The 14,405-nt window shown below is 44.1% G+C and overlaps 2 protein-coding genes across 5 annotated transcripts in view; both read left to right on the top strand.

The window, feature by feature from the left end:
• The window catches only part of LOC130390129 (protocadherin alpha-C2-like), a 60,182-nt gene that overhangs the window by 22,506 nt on the left and 23,271 nt on the right, over positions 1 to 14,405 (top strand). The window contains exon 1 of one of the 4 annotated variants that reach the window (XM_056599894.1): positions 7,445 to 9,983. The exons of the other annotated variants lie outside the window; for them this stretch is intronic. Coding sequence (XP_056455869.1) covers positions 7,605 to 9,983 — 2,379 coding nt within the window. The 5' untranslated portion in view covers positions 7,445 to 7,604. Of the gene's footprint in view, positions 1 to 7,444; positions 9,984 to 14,405 lie in introns of those variants that run through there. 4 annotated transcript variants of the gene reach the window in all.
• On the top strand, positions 1,851 to 5,136 carry LOC130390145 (protocadherin alpha-8). Its single transcript, XM_056599909.1, is given in 1 exon segment — positions 1,851 to 5,136. A coding segment is annotated over 1 exon segment (2,400 nt). The 5' UTR covers positions 1,851 to 2,727; the 3' UTR covers positions 5,128 to 5,136.

Genomic DNA, 14,405 nt, shown 5'->3' with positions numbered 1-14,405 from the left:
TACAGAGCGGGGACGACCAGGGTGTATCCGCAGATTTAGTGTTGCAGAAAGCTTTAGACCGAGAAAAGCAGTCCGTCATCAACCTTGTTTTAACCGCTTTCGACGGAGGAAAGCCACATAAATCCGGGACTCTGAAAATTGTTGTAAACGTTATGGATGTGAATGATAACACTCCAATATTTAGCCAAACTCTTTACAAGGCCCAGGTAAATGAAAACGCTCCACCTCAGACATCCATATTAACAATATCTGCGTCCGATTTAGACGAGGGAATAAACGGTGAGGTTGTTTACTCGTTTATCGAAAGAGGAAATTTTAATCCCGAGCAGTTATTTTCTATGAATTCACAGACTGGGGAAATAACGGTAAAAGGCGAACTTGATTTCGAGAAAAACCCTGCTTATGACATTCGTGTACAGGCGAAAGACAAAGGCATGCCGTCTCGTAGTGTGCACGGCAAAGTGCTGGTGGAAGTAATCGACGTAAATGACAATATTCCGGAGATTATAATCACGTCTCTTATGAGCCCAGTAAAAGAGGATGCTCAGTTAGGGACGGTGGTCGCTCTGGTTACGTTGAATGATAAAGATGGCGGAAGTAACGGCCTCACTAATGGCAAAATATTAGGATCCGTGCCATTTAAATTGAAACTAAACTACAACAATTATTACTCTTTGATTGTGGATGGGCCTCTCGACAGAGAGAATGCCTCCGAGTATAGTGTCACCATCATAGCCAGCGATGAAGGTAGTCCGCCTCTCTCGAGCACCAGTGTTATCGCTGTCCACGTTTCTGATGTGAATGACAACGCGCCTCGATTCCCAGATCCAGTCATTAGTGTTTATGTAAAGGAAAACAGTCCAGCGGGAGCTACTATCTACACCATCAGTGCAGTGGACCCTGACACAGATGATAATGCGAAAGTATCGTACACACTGTTAGGGATTGTTTCGAAAAGTACTCAGATTTCATCCGTTGTTACCATCAACTCAGTGACGGGAGATATTGTCAGTCAGCAATCCTTTAACTTTGAAGAGGTTAAAACGTTTCAAATCAAAGTCAAAGCCACCGATGAAGGTGTTCCTCCCCTGAGCAGTAACGTGACAGTGAACGTTTTCATCCTGGATGAGAATGACAACAGTCCCGGGATTTTAGCCCCCTATTCTGAACACGGCTCCGTTAACAGTGAGAACATTCCCTACTCTGCTGAAGCGGGATACTTTGTGGCTAAAATCAGGGCCGTAGACGCAGACTCTGGTTACAATGCACTGCTTTCTTATCACATCTCTGAACCCAAAGGAACCAATCTCTTTCGGATAGGAACCAGCACCGGTGAAATCAGGACTAAGAGACGGATGAGTGACAATGACCTGAAAATTCACCCGTTGGTGGTGTTGGTTTGTGATAACGGAGAGCCCTCCCTGACAGCTACTGTGTCTATTGATGTTGTTGTGGTTGAAAACACAGGAGACCTTCAGACTCAGTTCAGACACGTGCCGCTAAAGGAGGACAGCTTCTCTGCTTTAAACCTGTATTTGCTGATCGCCATTGCGTCTGTGTCAGTGATCTTTCTACTGAGTCTCATCAGTTTAATAGCAGTCAAATGCCACCGGACAGACAACAGTTTCAGCAGGTACAGCGCCCCAATGATCACCACCCACCCTGACGGGAGCTGGTCTTACTCTAAATCTACTCAGCAGTATGACGTGTGTTTCAGCTCAGACACACTGAAGAGTGACGTAGTAGTGTTCCCTCCTCAATTCCCGCCTGCTGATGGAGAACTGATCAGTATAAACGGAGGAGACACTTTAAGCAGAACTCAGACTTTACCAAATAAAGATAAGGTAAGATGTCCATGAGTTGCTGTCAAATACTTTGTATATATGTCCTTATCAGACTTTCTTTCTAGCAAAAAGCCTTTTAATGGAGCAAACGTTTATATTGTTGTATACACCCTGAAAACGCTATGATATGTTTCCTTTTTGTGTTAATAGAACTACGTCTTGACGTAACAGTTATGTTTAAAAAATATGGCTACAATTCAAATTATTTATGCTATGTATTGTCTCTAATGACAATGTGTTGGAACACTGCAGGCACCGTCGCTTTATTTTAATGTGAACATCTGTACATGTTAGGGGCTGAAGTGGTAGATCAGCATTTGGAGCAACTGGATCTCACGTGGTATAATTATGAAGATAAACAATGGAGCCGCCAATCTGCGCGCGTTCACAGTAAGAGTGCTGTCCATGGTACTGGACGTGAGATGTTCTGTGACTGGACCATGTTGGCTGTTTTCAGGTTACGTAATGCAATTAATTACTGGAGCCTGTCAACGGATCAAATGATTTAATTCAGATTTCTACACAATATATATTTTTAATACTTGTCTGCCTCAGTATAAATTATTTTGTGGGCTGTCGCTGAACGTTGAAAGTGGACAAGAATTACCTGCATCGAAATAATTGAGATTTAAGCTTTGACTTTATATGGACAGTTGATGTCGCTATACAACCCTCAGACCCACCGAGTCGCGTTAGTACGATAACCAGACTCCTCCTCAGTATGACGAGGCGGCCGTGGTCCACTACAGCTTTGTGTGGAGAAACACAAATGACGAGGAAGCAGCGAGGGAAGAAATGTGCGCTATAAACAGCTATCTAGACCTAAACGTTCGTGGGTCGTATTGCGTATGTTGTTGTTATCCGGATTCATTGTGGCTTAGAAATGGAATACCGATTCGGATTTACATCGCTTTGGATACAAATATGTGCTTTACTGTTTTTCGCCGACTGGTCGGGAGCTCAGCTTTCATATTCTGTACTCGAGGAGGTAGACAAAGGCTCCGTCGTGGGAAACCTCGCTAAGGATTTAAACATTGACCTCAAAGATTTGGAACACAGAGACTTGCGGGTTTTGCCAGGACACTCAAAGAACTATTTTGGAGTTGATTGAAAAACCGGTGCGCTTTATGTCGGCGAAAGAATAGATCGCGAAGAGCTATGTCCTAGTACGGTAAAATGTTCGTTGAATATAGAAGCTATGTTGAGCAATCCAGTGCACTTGCATCGCTTAGAGGTTAACATTGTAGATATTAACGATAACGCGCCATTCTTTAGAGAAAAACTGAGGACATTAAACATTTCGGAATTAACCTCCACCGGTGAAAGATATCTTCTTCCAATGGCCAACGATGCAGATACTGGCAGCAACTCTATTAAGAGCTACAGACTGAGCCAGAATGAACATTTCTCGCTGGATGTACAGAGCGGGGACGACCAGGGTGTATCCGCAGATTTAGTGTTGCAGAAAGCTTTAGACCGAGAAAAGCAGTCCGTCATCAACCTTGTTTTAACCGCTTTCGACGGAGGAAAGCCACATAAATCCGGGACTCTGAAAATTGTTGTAAACGTTATGGATGTGAATGATAACACTCCCATATTTAGCCAAACTATTTACAAGGCTCAGGTAAATGAAAACGCTCCACCTCAGACATCCATATTAACAATAGCTGCGTCAGATTTAGACGAGGGAATAAACGGCGATATTATATACTCGTTTATAGAAAGGGGGGATTTTAATCCAGACCAGATATTTTCGATTAATTCACAGACTGGGGAAATATCGGTAAAAGGCAAACTCGACTTCGAGATAAACCCTGCTTATGACATTCGTGTACAGGCGAAAGACAAAGGCATGCCGTCTCGTAGTGTGCACGGCAAAGTGCTGGTGGAAGTGATCGACGTAAATGACAACATTCCGGAGATTATAATCACGTCTCTTATGAGCCCAGTAAAAGAGGATGCTCAGTTAGGGACGGTGGTCGCTCTGGTTACGGTGAATGATAAAGATGGCGGAAGTAACGGTCTCACTAATTGCAAAATATTAGGATCGGTGCCATTTAAATTAAAACTAAATTACAAAAATTATTATTCCTTGATTGTGGATGGGCCGCTCGATAGAGAACATACCTCTGAGTATAGCGTCACCATCATAGCCAGTGATGAAGGGAGTCTGCCTCTCTCGAGCACTAGTGTTATCGCTGTCCACGTTTCTGACGTGAATGATAACGCGCCTCGATTCCCAGATCCAGTCATTAGTGTTTATGTGAAGGAGAATAGTCCATTGGGAGCTACTATCTACACCATCAGTGCAGTGGACCCTGATACAGACGATAATGCAAAAGTATCGTACACACTGTTAGGGATTGTTTCAAAAAGTACTCCGATTTCATCCGTTGTTAACATCAACTCAGTGACGGGAGATATTGTCAGTCAGCAATCCTTTAACTTTGAAGAGGTTAAAACGTTTCAAATAAAAGTCAAAGCCACCGATGATGGAGTTCCACCCCTTAGCAGTAACCTGACAGTCAATGTTTTTATCCTGGATGAGAATGACAACAGTCCTGGTATTTTACCCCCCTATTCTGAACACGGCTCCGTTAACAGTGAGAACATTCCCTACTCTGCTGAAGCGGGATACTTTGTGGCTAAAATCAGGGCCGTAGACGCAGACTCTGGTTACAATGCACTGCTTTCTTATCACATCTCTGAACCCAAAGGAACCAATCTCTTTCGGATCGGAACCAGCACCGGTGAAATCAGGACTAAGAGACGGATGAGTGACAATGACCTGAAAACTCACCCGTTGGTGGTGTTGGTTTGTGATAACGGGGAGCCCTCCCTGACAGCTACTGTGTCTATTGATGTCGTTGTGGTTGAAAACACAGGAGACCTTCAGACTCAGTTCAGACACGTGCCGCTAAAGGAGGACAGCTTCTCTGCTTTAAACCTGTATTTGCTGATCGCCATTGCGTCTGTGTCAGTGATCTTTCTACTGAGTCTCATCAGTTTAATAGCAGTCAAATGCCACCGGACAGACAACAGTTTCAGCAGGTACAGCGCCCCAATGATCACCACCCACCCTGACGGGAGCTGGTCTTACTCTAAATCTACTCAGCAGTATGACGTGTGTTTCAGCTCAGACACACTGAAGAGTGACGTAGTAGTGTTCCCTCCTCAATTCCCGCCTGTTGATGGAGAACTGATCAGTATAAACGGAGGAGACACTTTAAGCAGAACTCAGACTTTGCCAAATAAAGATAAGGTAAGATTTGCCATGCTGTAACTCAGTTGGTTTCATGTGTTGTGATTCTCTTGGTGCACAATGTGACCAAACCATTTGTCTTTTTCATTTTGTGATCTATTCAAGGTCCTGAACTTCGTTTGTACTATATTTCACTCATGAAGCTCTGTAGTTGTGCAATGTTAAAGGTTGGGTACGCGATTTGCGAAACGCCAGCAGATTTTGAAAATACACAACTCAAATGGTCCTACCCCTTCTCCTTCAACGCTGACTCTGACTCCACCCATTCCAAGTACCTGGACGCGCAATCATGCACGAGCGCGAACAGAGATGCGCGAGAGCGAGCCAGGCTAGCGTAGGTTTTCGTTTAACAACATGGCACTACATTCAGCTGTAAATTGCACCCAGTACCGCGGGAAGTGGGGGTGCTGCAACACCCCCTGTCCGAGGCCCTGTCTTATCACAGAAAACGATCATTTCTAAAAACTCCGGCCAAAGTGGAGATTTCTGAAAACGCCGGTTATGTGTTGTCGTATCAACGGGGAGAAACGGGATTTTAGGTTCTGCAGCGTCACATTATGCACCAGGAAATGCTTAACGTCATGTGAGCGTCCGCTGTACCGTATTGGTCCGAATATAAACACAAACCCCATTGTAATACGACCTATATTTGGAAAAAAGATTTGAAGACCAGATCTTGATTTCATGAATAAAAAATTGTATTAATTGAAATAATATACGAAAATAAAAAGGCATAGAATAAAACACTGCATTGCCACTAAACAGTAGTGCAAATAGGCCGTACTGATGTGTACACCAAAGACTTCCTGACACTCCTCTGCCCCGCTGTGTTCGCTCTGGCTGTGGTCGCTCCGAACTGTTTCGGCCCGTGGCAAAGCGAGTCATCCTCGCTGCTGTCCAAGGCATGTTGAGACGCAGCATTTATTTAATGCTCATAGTGCTGAAAAAAGGTTATATGAAAAAGTGTGAGGGTAGCGGTGGTGCGCTAAACTTGTTCTGTGAGCAGCTGGATGTGAACCATGGTGTGAAGGAAGTGAACACAACGATCGATTTTCAACTGTGCGCGCATGCACTGGTGTAATTGAGCTGCGCTGCTATATATCTTTTTTATCAATGTGACGAGTTGCGAGTCTAGTGCAGGCCGGGTTTTTTTTTCCAGCACCCCCTGCTGAGAATATACGTTCTCGCTGCTATGGTTGCACCAGATGTCATAAACATTAAACGGTCACATAAATCATTACTATTTTTAGAAAATGTATGTTTGTTTCATATAATTGTATTGGAAGTACTGGTTTTCACTAGGGTTGCCGCGGTGTGGACATTTTCACACCGAGTAATACACTCGTCTCAACACCGGTATTACCGAGCATAAACTGTATAAACTTTGAAACTAGGTCAACCGCCACACAAGCATCGGTTTTTAGACCCTTCTCGTCCTTCAGTTGCCGCCAACGTTCAAAAGCAGCGCCTAGGATTATTCTTGATTTCAGTTTTTCTCTTTCAGCGTTTTTATTATCAATTACTCTCTGAAAAAGAGTTTTCCTTCTCTTTGCTGGTGGTGGTGGTGGTGGTGGTGGGGATGGTGGCGTCTTGTCTGCCATGGAAATTGTCTTCTACTGCTAGGTCCAAATGTGGATTAACTAGTTCCAGTAGATACCGCAGGATAACAACAAACAGGAGCTTGCTCTGGGTCACGAGCTCTGGGTCACGAGTACTGCACGAAGGGGTCGCGCGCGGGGCGCGGGGGAGGGGGGGAGGGGGAGTGCAGTACGACCGTTTGATTGACGTACTTACTGTCCAATGAAACTCGGTGGCAATGGAAATGATTGGCTGGAGTTTTTCGAGCCCTGCCCGTTCCACAGATGATTGACAAGTTTAATTTTCATGTCAGTACTTCTAACTCAGTGGCTGTAAGCGGGTTATGATAAGGATTTCAAGTAATTTTGCAAAAATGGCCAAAAAAGCGAATCACCTACGCAACCTTTAAGGTAGAGGTAACCTAAAAAAAGATTGTGTCAAATATCTCCCATTAGCCCTGTAACAATGCCTTAACCTTAGCTTGGTTTTGCTTGCTCTGCAATTTTCTCTTCCGTTGGTGACACTCATCCAACCTTTGTAGCTCCATTACAGTAGTTTTTCACTCATAAAACAGCAAGGCTTGTGCAAAAAAACATTTAAATCAAAGCATAAAGAAGGCTGCTAAATTGTTTAATGTGATTATGCCTGATAAGGACTTCGAGATAATTAGTTCCAAGTTATCTCGAATTATGTAGAAGTATTTCACTTATCTTTATTTCCACACGTCGCCATTTCCACTCAGTCAGTAGCTCCTCCCTTATCGTGCACGAGAGAGCGCTGTCTGCTTTGTTCGCTGGTGAGAATGGACTGACTGTCTGGTGGTGTGTCATCGGTGGTTGGACTGCGGGATTATATTCAGCAGTACCACTGCTGAATTAATGTATTTCTGAAAACTATTATACCGAAAGTATATAATCAGGATGCTTCAACAATGGAATATTTTTGCGGTTTTAATTGGTTGTTGTATTTTGCTATTACACATTCCACAAATCCAAACGACCCACATTGCGTATTCTGTGTCTGAGGAGTCGAAGGCAGGAACTATTGTGGGGAATTTAGCGAAGGATTTGCATCTGGACCTCCTTGACTTGGCGTCTCGGGGTTTTCACATCTCTGGACCTAATGCGAGGTTTTTCGACATCAATGGAAAGACGGGGGCTCTCCTCGTTAAAGACCGAATAGATCGCGACGAGCTCTGTTCTCGTAACGCGAAGTGTTCTCTAGAATTGGAGGCCATTGCGAGCTCCCCACTGAATCTCTATCGCTTTGAGGTTCAAATATTGGATATAAACGATAACGCACCCTTATTTCGGATACCAGAATCATCACTGAATGTATCAGAGTCGTCTCTTCCAGGGGAAAGATTCACACTGCCTCAAGCGTATGACGCGGACGTCGGTAGTTTCTCGGTGAAGGGCTACAAACTCAGTCAGAACGACCATTTCTCCCTGGATGTACAGAATAGTGGAGAGCACGGTACGTCTGCTGAGTTAGTCCTGCAAAAGGCTTTGGATCGAGAAAAGCAGTCGATTGTTAAACTAACACTGACCGCAGAAGACGGAGGCAAACCTCCCAGATCTGGAACCTTACAGATCACCGTTAATGTAGAAGACGTTAACGACAATGTCCCCCTCTTTGACAAATCACTATACAAAGCCATGGTGTTTGAAAACACGCCGCAGGGTACGAGGGTGCTTACAGTACATGCAAATGATTTAGATGAAGGCTTACATTCTGAAATTGTGTATTCATTTATCAACCACGATAATGATAATTTTGTTGACGTATTTGCCATCGATTCGGCGACCGGAGTGATAACAGTAAAAGGTACATTGGATCATGAAAGAAACAATGCAATTGAAATTCGTGTGCAAGCAAAGGATAAAGGATCAACTCCAAGAGCTTCACATTGCAAAGTATTGGTCGAAGTCACGGATGTGAATGACAATCCACCAATAATATCTATCACTTCATTAGTAGACAGGATCAGGGAAGATGCGTCGCGCGATACAATGGTCGGCCTAATATCTGTAAAAGACAACGACTCCGGTAAAAACGGCATGGTTGATGTTAGGTTAACTGATAATGTACCATTTGTAATAAAAAATACATACAAAAATCATTATTCTTTAGTGGTAGATGGGGCGCTTGACAGAGAAAAGGCCTCAGAATATAACGTCAGCATAATTGCGACGGACGAAGGCAATCCGCCCCTTACGAGTACCAGCGTTATCGCCGTACTGATATCTGATGTAAATGACAACCCTCCACTTTTTTTAGAATCGATTGTTCATATTTTTGTGAAAGAAAACAGCAACTTTGGTACAGTAATTTATACAATGAAAGCCGATGACGACGATATCAATGAAAATGCCAAAGTCACGTTTTCTTTATTGGACAAAGATAACAAAATACACCAAATAGCATCGATTTTAAACATTAACTCAGAGACAGGGGACATTGTCAGCCTAAAAAGTTTCAACTATGAAGAGATCACAACGTTTCAGTTTAAAGTTCAGGCCACAGACTCTGGAGTTCCTCCCCTCAGCAGTAACGTTACTGTTAACGTTTTCATCCTGGATGAGAATGACAACAGTCCCGGGATTCTACCCCCCTATTCTGAACACGGCTCCGTTAACAGTGAAAACATTCCCTACTCTGCTGAGGCGGGATACTTTGTGGCGAAAATCAGGGCCGTAGACGCAGACTCTGGTTACAATGCACTGCTTTCATATCACATCTCTGAACCCAAAGGAACCAATCTCTTTCGGATCGGAACCAGCACCGGTGAAATCAGGACTAAGAGACGGATGAGTGACAATGATCTGAAAACTCACCCGTTGGTGGTGTTGGTTTGTGATAACGGAGAGCCCTCCCTGACAGCTAGTGTGTCTATTGATGTCGTTGTGGTTGAAAACACAGGAGACCTTCAGACTCAGTTCAGACACGTGCCGCTAAAGGAGGACAGCTTCTCAGCTTTAAACCTGTATTTACTGATCGCCATTGCGTCGGTGTCAGTGATCTTTCTCCTGAGTCTCATCAGTTTAATAGCAGTCAAATGCCACCGGACAGACAACAGTTTCAGCAGGTACAGCGCCCCAATGATCACCAACCACCCTGACGGGAGCTGGTCTTACTCTAAATCTACTCAGCAGTATGACGTGTGTTTCAGCTCAGACACACTGAAGAGTGACGTAGTAGTGTTCCCTCCTCAATTCCCACCTGTTGATGGAGAACTGATCAGTATAAACGGAGGGGACACTTATGGCATGACTCAGACATTACCCAACAAAGACAAGGTATGTTGTCTTGGAAAGCCCCCCACTTATTGTTTGTTTATCTGCCATTATATGTGAAAAAAAATGATATAATGCGTCTAATTTTCCTTTCTGCGATTGGTATCTGAATTGCCTGAAATTAACTGAATTCAACCTTGTTATTGACCATTAGTCCACATGGCTTCGACCCTTGACATCCATACTTTGAGAGAGTTTTAAGGGTCATTGGTTTTGCAGACTTTAATCCTTCAGCATCTAAGAGGAGCTGTCCATGGTTCTGATAGTGTGGAGGATTCTCGCAAGCTTCCTGCCAGGTTGTTGGGCTGTATTTGTGATTCCAGATGTACTGCAAGAAGTAAGCATTACCTTGTTAAATCCATATGGTTATAAGAATACTCAGCTGGGGGTATTTCAGCTGTCTACTTCCATGTCTCTTGTAGGCTATACTACTACTACTACTACAACTACTATACGATGATTAGTAGTAGTTGTATTAGTAGTCCATTACTAGTAGTAGTAGTATACTACTACCATACTACTACCACTACCACTACTACTAATCAACATATTCCTACATAAATCCTAATTTAACTAGTATTCCACTAATCATAATAACAATACAAATGTTATTGTCTTTTTTATTAACTCAAATTCTAAGCTACTAACTTATCAGCATTTCTACAACACTTAATTTAACCTTTTACTAGATTATAAAACATTGTGCAATTCTCAGTAATAAGGGTTCAGTTATAAAAGCACATCATGCCGTTCCCTTGTCAGTGCAGTGTATCCGTCAGTGGTTAGGGTGTTGTCTTCTCTAGCTTCCATTATCAGTGTTGACTCTCTCTGTTTTACTCCCCCTGCTTTGCTGGAGCCCTGCCACTTCTTAGCCTCATACTTTCTCCCTCTTGTGTTTCTGAGTTCCACTTGATTTTCATTTTCTTTCTCGTGTTGAGTTTACTAAATCATAAAGCTGTAAAACATTACTTCCAGGAACTATATCAACGAAAAGCACCAAGGAACTACTACATATTTTACGTTCGACATGTAACTGAATTGTGACCATTAGCATTCTTATACGAAGCACATTTGTTGTACAGCGCCTAGGTTGCTGGGCTGACTAGGTGAATACACGCGCTCTCTCGTGTGCCTTTTTCCCTTTCTCCTCTGACAAGCCTCTTGCCATCCCCCTCCCCCCGCCTCCCTCTGCAAGGGAGCAGCTGAGACCAGTTAGTGGGAATTAGCTATGCTCTCTCCAGACATGCTCTCTATTTGCCCCAACACGGTGTAGACATGCATCCATAAATGCACATAAACATATCAATAGCCTATGAAACGGTGCGTGATCCAGCATTAATGTAGGGAATCGTACAGAATGAACCGTGGTACATTTAATTATTTTTAATACAAATACAGATTCAATATGGCAGCATTTGATGCATTGCACAATAGTTGGTGTTATTATGAACGTGAAACATTTGCATGTTATTTAAGAAAAGTTTTCTTGATATCGTTTATTAAAGAAGTCATTGTTATCCGTCATACTGGCAAGGCTGTGATTCATCGATGCCGTCATTCGGACATCACACCATGACCCTATTTCAGGGAGTGGCCCAGTATAAACACGCATTACATTATTCAGCCAAAGTCTTCAATGAGCTGGTTAAATGCGGTGTGTCCAAACCAGCGTTGTTCTGTGTGCTCCTATGAGCTTGGCATACGGCAGGTCGTGGGTTGTGTAAGTGGGTCAGCGCGTGCTTTAAAAATGGCAGCGCGCATCGCTTGACTTGAATGAAAGTGTGTTGGTGTCATTCGCCACCAGTACGAGGCACAAACTGTTCGATTCTGAATGCCGCGTCGTTCTCTTCTCTGCATATCCCCCCCCTAACAATGCTCGGGGCTCTTTCTATGCGTTTGTGGCTGAAAATAGTGCTGTCTATGCTGCAGCTCTGAAGTCAAGTCGAGGGGGGAGGGGTCGGTAATTTTCCGCTATGCGCTGCAGCAGCAGGGAGCTTTCAGTACCGGCGAATCTACGCTGAGAGTTCGATTCGGCTCTCCTTCGTCCCTTGCTCTGCAGTTGGGCGGGGCTGATGGTGGCACTAGCATTTCTACTGTCAATCTCAGTTAAGCCGCTATGACCGGAAAAAAATCCCAGGAAATAAGGCAGAGGCTTAACCGTCCCTGCCTCAGGTCACTGTGGGTTGCGTGCGAGCCGTTGTCAAACGGTGGTGATTGGGAAGACGAGAAACAACTCTAAGTAGTAGCCTACTGTTATGTGTATAGTTGTGCAGATTCACGACGGCAAGACGAGTTGGCAAGCGTTACATATAAAAGCTTTTCGAACCCTGCTGACTTCACTGCCGCAAATGCACTCAATAATTGATTCTCTGCATTAGCCTGCTCGAGGCGGCAGAGTGCTCTGCCGGCTAAACAGCACTGCATTCACGCAGCAGGGGAAAGGTGACATTTATTGGTGATAATTTCTGATGTAGGCTACACCATTAATTGTTCTACAGTATGTAGTCACAAACAACGAGTAATACACGTTACGTTCTACAACAACATAAATAAACGGCCCGGTTGAATGAGCTTTAATCATTTTCTATTGGTCACCACAGGAGCTATATTTTTTTCATATTTCTCTCCCTCATCTCTGTCGCGGTAGGGGCAGTATGCTGTAGGCTCATTTAGCATGTGTGTACACTTCCTGTTGTCCACCCCACCACCCCTCCCCTCCCCTCCCTACAAGGGTGTGTCCTTTGTGAGGTTGGCTCTTCCAGACAAGGTTGCCATGGAGACCATCCTGAGCAGTCATGAAGTAGTGTGCTCGTGCGCTTCCAGGGAGCTGCCAGTGTGCACACCCACCCCCATCTCCTACCTCAGTGTGTGATATTACCAGATGGCACTAACGCACATTGCATGATAGTGAGACAAACAGGCGCATGTAAGCTTCCCGAGATGACAGCATGAGAAGCTATCCGGCTGAAAGGAGGGGGAGAGAAAATGAGGTCTTATACAAAGAAAGAAATGGGAATATGTCAGAATAAATATTAGGATGCAATGCATTGAATACAGTCAGCCGAGACCAAGAGTGGAACCCCGAGCCTTAGAAGCAAGCATTAAGCATGAGATAGCAAGAAGAAGAGTGACGAAAGAAAATACACAAATAAAAAACGTTAAATATGTCCCCAGCAGCTGATTGAGAACAGCAGAGGATTAGCATTGGTCACAGATGAAAAGGGACGGATTTATCACCCCACCCTTCCTGTTTCTCCCCGGCTCCCCCCCCCCCCCCCCCCCGTCCTACTGGCTTCCAGTTCTCTATTCCAACGCTGTTATGTTTGGTGGGGCTTGGGGATGTTGTTTCTCCCCGTTAGATGGGCTTTGTCATGCTCCATACAGCGGCTAGCATCCAAAGGCATCCTTTCTCTCTCCCCCTCCCTTTCTCCCTCTCTCTATCTCTCTCTCTCTCCCTATCTCTTTCTCTCTCCCTCTCCGGTGAGGACACAAAGCCAGGGAGCCCTGAGAGGGACGTGTGAGCAAAGCCTGCCTGCTCTGGCCGCGATAGCTTTGTTTGCCAACGCGCTCCGAATCTGCTTTACGTACGCACAGGCAGAGCCCGGAACAGGCGAGGCACTGTTTGACCGGCGAAGGGGCTCTCGAGGGAGCCATCTTTCTTTGCGGCTGTTAGGTCCTTCATGCCCTTTAACATGAATGGGATGGCACGCGGGGAATATGCCAAGTAAGCAGTGTGCCCTCTTCCCTGCTGGGCCACGTGGTAGAGGCATCGACATGTTGAGACTGTCTTTGGATTATAAATCTATAGGAGGATGTGATTCATTGTGGTTGTTGCTCAAATTGAGTATGCTAGTTATACTTTGATGATAACCCTTTGGGTCTAACAGTCAATTATGATATGAATTCACCCGTTACTGAGACCAGATTAGACCTCCACTATTTGAGATGAATACTCCTTTTCAGATGTTTTTTTTACTTCTGGTAATCCATGAATAGAACATGGATTTAGGGTTTACCTTGAATCAACATGCACACACACACACACAAACAGACACACACACACACACACATACACACATACAAAGTAAACTGTGCGTGGAACGCATTGCAATATGGCACTGGATACCACATTGTACTGTTAAAACAACAAAAGAGTGTTCACACTTTAAATGAGGACACAGCTGAAGATGATCACACATGTTTTATGTGTGTCACATCAACACTCACTGTTATAATCAGCTGTAAATCATAAAGAACATCATGTGACATAATTTATACTCATTTCCTAATTTGACTCAGTGGGTGTATAGTCTTGTGTACTGTTGTATCTCTCACTTCTGACAATCTTTCTCCGAGACCATTAGTTCTTAATTAATGTGTCATAGATTGTCATTGGGCTTTGAGTGTGGATATGCTGAGTGACGT

The sequence above is a fragment of the Gadus chalcogrammus genome, chromosome 10 (genome assembly GCF_026213295.1).
Source record: "Gadus chalcogrammus isolate NIFS_2021 chromosome 10, NIFS_Gcha_1.0, whole genome shotgun sequence".
In the NCBI taxonomy this organism is placed as follows: domain Eukaryota; kingdom Metazoa; phylum Chordata; class Actinopteri; order Gadiformes; family Gadidae; genus Gadus; species Gadus chalcogrammus.
Note: the sequence above shows the minus strand (reverse complement) of the source record. Positions and strands in the feature narration are given on the sequence as shown.